Source organism: Bufo bufo, chromosome 2, assembly GCF_905171765.1.
Source record: "Bufo bufo chromosome 2, aBufBuf1.1, whole genome shotgun sequence".
Taxonomy (NCBI): domain Eukaryota; kingdom Metazoa; phylum Chordata; class Amphibia; order Anura; family Bufonidae; genus Bufo; species Bufo bufo.
This window is the reverse complement of record NC_053390.1, coordinates 742,681,083-742,687,082: the sequence shown is the minus strand read 5'-3', so window position 1 is coordinate 742,687,082 and position 6,000 is coordinate 742,681,083. Positions and strand designations below refer to the sequence as shown.

The 6,000-nt window shown below is 48.0% G+C and overlaps 1 protein-coding gene across 1 annotated transcript in view; it reads left to right on the top strand.

Annotated features, from left to right (window-relative positions):
- The first annotated feature begins 3,899 nt into the window (after positions 1-3,899).
- PGM2 (phosphoglucomutase 2) overlaps positions 3,900-6,000 on the top strand; it is a 43,953-nt gene continuing 41,852 nt past the window's right edge. Inside the window, exon 1 of the mRNA XM_040418999.1 lies at positions 3,900-4,041. Within this exon, the coding sequence (XP_040274933.1) occupies positions 3,964-4,041 (78 nt within the window). The 5' untranslated portion in view covers positions 3,900-3,963. The remainder of the gene's footprint in view (positions 4,042-6,000) is intronic.

Here is a 6,000-nt window from a genome sequence, read left to right as displayed (position 1 = left end):
AGGGGGCCCATACGTTTTGCCCTATGAGACCCATGTACGCCCTGGACAATAATACACTGCTCAAAAAAATAAAGGGAACACAAAAATAACACATCCTAGATCTGAATTAATTAAATATTCTTCTGAAATACTTTGTTCTTTACATAGTTGAATGTGCTGACAACAAAATCACACAAAAAAAAAAAATGGAAATCAATTTTTTTTAACCCATGGAGGTCTGCATTTGGAGTCACCCTCAAAATTAAAGTGGAAAAACACACTACAGGCTGATCCAACTTTGATGTAATGTCCTTAAAACAAGTCAAAATGAGGCTCAGTAGTGTGTGTAGCCTCCACGTGCCTGTATGACCTCCCTACAACGCCTGTGCATGCTCCTGATGAGGTGGCAGACGGTCTCCTGAGGGATCTCCTCCCAGACCTGGACTAAAGCATCTGCCAACTGCTGGACAGTCTGTGGTGCAACGTGACGTTGGTGGATAGAGCGAGACGTGATGTCCCAGATGTGCTCAATTGGATTCAGGTCTGGGGAATGGGCGGGCCAGTCCATAGCATCAATGCCTTCGTCTTGCAGGAACTGCTGACACACTCCAGCCACATGAGGTCTAGCATTGTCTTGCATTAGGAGGAACCCAGGGCCAACCGCACCAGCATATGGTCTCACAAGGGGTCTGAGGATCTCATCTCGGTACCTAATGGCAGTCAGGCTACCTCTGGCGAGCACATGGAGGGCTGTGCGGCCCTCCAAAGAAATGCCACCCACACCATTACTGACCCAATGCCAAACCGGTCATGCTGGAGGATGTTGCAGGCAGCAGAACGTTCTCCACGGCGTCTCCAGACTCTGTCACGTCTGTCACATGTGCTCAGTGTGAACCTGCTTTCATCTGTGAAGAGCACAGGGCGCCAGTTGCGAATTTGCCAATCTTGGTGTTTTCTGGCAAATGCCAAACGTCCTGCACGGTGTTGGGCTGTAAGCACAACCCTCACCTGTGGATGTCGGGCCCTCATATCACCCTCATGGAGTCTGTTTCTGACCGTTTGAGCAGACACATGCACATTTGTGGCCTGCTGGAGGTCATTTTGCAGGGCTCTGGCAGTGCTCCTCCTGTTCCTTCTTGCACAAAGGCGGAGGTAGCGGTCCTGCTGCTGGGTTGTTGCCCTCCTACGGCCTCCTCCACGTCTCCTGATGTACTGGCCTGTCTCCTGGTAGCGCCTCCATGCTCTGGACACTACGCTGACAGACACAGCAAACCTTCTTGCCACAGCTCGCATTGATGTGCCATCCTGGATAAGCTGCACTACCTGAGCCACTTGTGTGGGTTGTAGACTCCGTCTCATGCTACCACTAGAGTGAAAGCACCGGCAGCATTCAAAAGTGACCAAAACATCAGCCAGGAAGCATAGGAACTGAGAAGTGGTCAGGTCACCACCTGCAGAACCACTCCTTTATTGGGGGTGTCTTGCTAATTGCCTATAATTTCCACCTGTTGTCTATCCCATTTGCACAACAGCATGTGAAATTGATTGTCACTCAGTGTTGCTTCCTAAGTGGACAGTTTGATTTCACAGAAGTGTGATTGACTTGGAGCTACATTGTGTTGTTTAAGTGTTCCCTTTATTTTTTTGAGCAGTGTATAATACACAGAGCTACTAAGTTCTAGCACAGTTCACATGAGTTCTCCTATCAGGGAAACAACTCTTTATTTGGATCTCATGGCACATGAACTGGTTAATTACCTCAATTTAGGATAAGACTAAATGATCTGCTAGAAAATTAAATTACCCTGAATTTCCTCTTACAAATTAGCCTGATTCTATCACACATGAACCAACATGAAAACTTCAGGATAGGCCCACTCTTATGGATCGAAATGGCAAACCCCCGATATAGTGTTATTATCCTAAATTCTGCCCCTAGCTCCTATTCCCTGCGGTCAATGGCATAACCAGAAGTGACCGGGCCCCACAGCAAATGTTTGATCCCCCCCTTCATTCATTTCCTACACCTATATACTGTATGTCATGTCACTGTATATACCGTCCTTGTATAATACTGTTGGGGGAGCCCTGAAAATAAAATCTTTCGGCCCTCCTCCTGGGTGGGCCCTTTCTGAATTTGGGCCCCACAGCAGCAGCTTCCCCTATAGCAGGGATACCCAACCTGCGGTTCTCCAGCTGCTGTAAAACTACAACTCTCACCATGTCCTGCTGGAGGCTGATAGCTAAAGGCTGTCCTAGCATGCTGGGAGTTGTAGTTTTTCAGCAGCTGGAGGGCCGCAGGTTGGACATCCCTGCCCTCTAGCTACGCCCCTGCCCGCTGTTTTAAAGTGAAGAAGTAAACTTGCCTGTTTTAATCATTCCTGGAGGACGACTCCTGGATTTTCCCTTTGCTCATCTGTGCGCCATGGACTCTACACTATCTGCCTATCTGGTATCAGCATTTGAAGATAAGGCATGACGAGCCGAGAACAGAGCGGGAGTCTGTATATTGGAGCTGAGCGACATATTGGTGGAGTAGAACATGGGCGTCGTGGGTGCTGCCGGGGAAATTAGAGGGAAACGTATCACATATTCACGGTGGATGTACACGTTGGCAGCTTCAACAATGGAGCCCGAGTTTATATCTGACTTAGGCCCCATACACACGGCCATATCCGTTATACAGTCCTCAAACCGCGGATCCACAAAACACGGATTCCGGGCTGTCGCTACGTTGTGCTGTCCGCAATTTTTGCGGCCCCGTTGAAATGAATGGTTCCGCATCCAATCCTCAAAAAATGTGCATCGGATGAGGGACAAAAATATGGCCGCGTGCATGGGGGCTAAGGACATCCGCAAGGGGTTTGTACGTTCTCCTCATGCTTTGGTGAGTTTCTCAACTTCCTGCCATGCCCCTTAGGGTTCATGCACACGAACATATTTTCTTTCCGTGTCCGTTCCGTTTTTTTGCGGACCATATGTGGAACCATCAATTTCAATAGGTCCGCAAAAAAAACAGAAGTTACTCCGTGTTCATTCCGTTTCCGTATTCCCATTCCGCCAAAAAATAGAACATGTCCTATTATTGTCCACATTACGGACAAGGATATACTACTCTATTAGGGGCCGGCTGTTTTTTTTTTTTTCGCAGATCCGTTTTTGCATTTGGTCGTGTGGCTCATGCACACAATCGTGGTTTTGGTCTGCATCCGATCCGCATTTTTTGTGGATCAGATGCGGATCCATTCATCTCAATGGAGCCGCAAAATATGCGGACAGTACACCATGTGCTGTCCGCATCTGTAAGTCCGTTTCGCAGCCCCGCATAAAAATAGAATATGTCCTATTCTTGTCCATTTTGTGGAAAAGGACAGGCCATTTCTAAAGAAGTGAAAAAATATGGCGGCAGGATCTCAGACAGTATCCGTGACTTGCGGATCAGCGATTTAGGGACTGCAAAAATGGGTACGGCCGTGTGCATGAGGCCAAAGAGGGAGATTTATCCAAACTGGTGTAAAATAAAACCGGCTTAGTTGCCCACAGCAACCAGACTCCACCGGTCATATTTCAGAGCTCATTTGGAAAATGAAAGGTGGAATCTGATTGGTTGCTAGGGGCAACTAAACCAGATTTCCTTTGATAAATCTCCCCCAGGTTAAAGGGGATGGCAAGGATTCCAGGCCAGATTGGTCAGCCTGGACAACCCATGGAACTGGATTTCTTAAAACTGACCCTAGTATTTGAGATAGGGCCCTCTGGGGACAAGGACTGGCCCCCGGCGCTGCACGTTATATACTGGGCTATAGGGCCCTTATCTCCCAGTAACATTAGGCAGAGACTGCAGTACCGCCGCCTCCCCGCTAGGGCTCCCCGCGCTCTCTCTCTAGAACTGGTGACTCGCGGAGAGCAGGCGACTGGTCACGTGACGCGGTGACGCGCGCTGTGCCGGAAGTGCTGGAAGTGACAGGAGAAGCGCAGACAGACATGGTCGGGAAGGGAGAAGACCGCTCCGGGGGGGACGCGCTGGACAGAGCCGCCGCAGCCTGGCTGAGCTGGGATAAGGTGAGGCTCTGATACATGACATGAGGGTCGTCACAGCCATCACTAGAAGGGGTGTCTGGTCCGAACCAGCTGAAATCAGCGATGTGAAGTAATTCCAGGGAGTATAGGGTTAATCATTCCTCAGGAATCCCCCCCCCCCCCCTTAGAGAAAATCAGATTGAGTTCACTACAATATCCAGGAGTGTAGGGAAATAGTCATCCATTCATTCTTTTATCCATCTGTTCGCTCCTTCATCTGTTCATTCCTCCACCCATTGATTAATTCATTGATTTATCCACCCGTTTGTCTAGTTTTCCAGTCACCCATCCTTCCATTCATCCATGTGGTCGAGTCCCCCGTGGCCTGAGGTTGCACCCAGCTGTGTACATAGTGATATATTCACTTCTAATTCCGTGTTGGAGGACATCGCCGTGTCCAGAATCGCGTGGCGTCCTCCTGTCCCCGCGCTGTCACTCATGCCTGACCGCTGCTGTCCATACCGGTAGTTGTGCCTTTATCTGCATTGTCCACCAAGACTGGCCTATAGGCGGGATATCAATGTCACGGTTTTCAGGAGAATGGCGGTATATGTGACTAAATGGCCTGGCCCTGATGTAAACCCCCGAATGTTAGTGGTGATTATACGCTCAGGAAGGTAGCGCAGGCGAGGCTGGAGGGGAAACCGGAAACCAGTGCCTTCTAGCCTGCAGTGTGCTGTGGTCACATGTACATTTTAAGGGGTTGTCCAGTTTAGTGTGATTGATGACCTGTCCTCAGTTTGGTGGGGTTCTAACTCCCAGCGTCTCTGCAATTTAGGGGACTGCACCTCCAGTGTCCGAGTCGTTCCCCATGTGCCGTTCCTTATAAATGTTACAAAACTGATTTCTTAATTCAACTTAAATTTCATGCTCTTCATAGATGTTATATTCGCCCGAGACTTTTAAGCATACAACTTACAAAATGGACAATACTTGACAACTAAAGGCTATGTGCACCTTCGGGGGGCATTTTTTTTATTGTTGCATTGTACTTATTTTGAGCTAAGTCATTTTTTCAATTGGTCTTTATTACAAATATGTCTTTTTTTTTTCTGTACAGAGCTGAGATGCTCTAGGCAGCGGCTGACTGTGGGTTTTCTGTCTTTTCCGTCAGTTGGGGAGCTGAAGGGCTCCTTATCTCTGCGCTCTGACATTATAAATACTCATTATAGCTGAAGTTCTTATCTTACTGAATTTAGGTTTATGTGTTTATAACCTCTTAGTTTTGAGATCAGGTTTATTAGATGACTGGCACAAAAGGGAAAGTACCAGTCGCACAGTTAGAAAAACAGTTAACCCTTTGTGACAGAATGGCTCAATATTTTTAATAAAGGCCAATCAAAAATATGATTTTTAGCCAAAATAAGAGTAAAATGCCATCGTAAACAAAAATTGCCTCCGAAGGTGTACACAAGGGCAATTAGCATAATTCATGTTCATTAACCACTTCATTTCTTTCACAGGCTGCCTTCTAAAGGGTGGCTTCCGAAAAAGTAGCCGCCTCCAGTGATAGTAGGACAAGATGAACAAGCAAGTGGGTTGTTTTTATTAATTAACCACAAGTCAGAAAAGAAGCTGACCGTGGTCCCCGTTCACATCTGTGCTTCTTTAGGCAGGCCGGATTATGTTGGCTGATAGTGCTTGCAGCTCTTCAACAGTGATGCTACAGAAGAAAACATGTCCTGCTTTATCTAACAAGATGGGGCAACTGTCACGGTGGGGAGTGGGGGAAACCCCCCCCACTGTATAGTAAAGGGGTATGCGGGGAAGCAGCTAGGCCAGGATCAGGTCACCTCCTCCTAAAGCATCCCTAATCCTCGCCCTAACTTCTCACCCTATTGAGCGGACCTGGATGGTAGGACGGCTCATACCCAGGATACCTAGGACCCTGAGTCGCCCTGATAATCCCTCACATAGGGGCAGGGGAGAGCTGACCTGTTC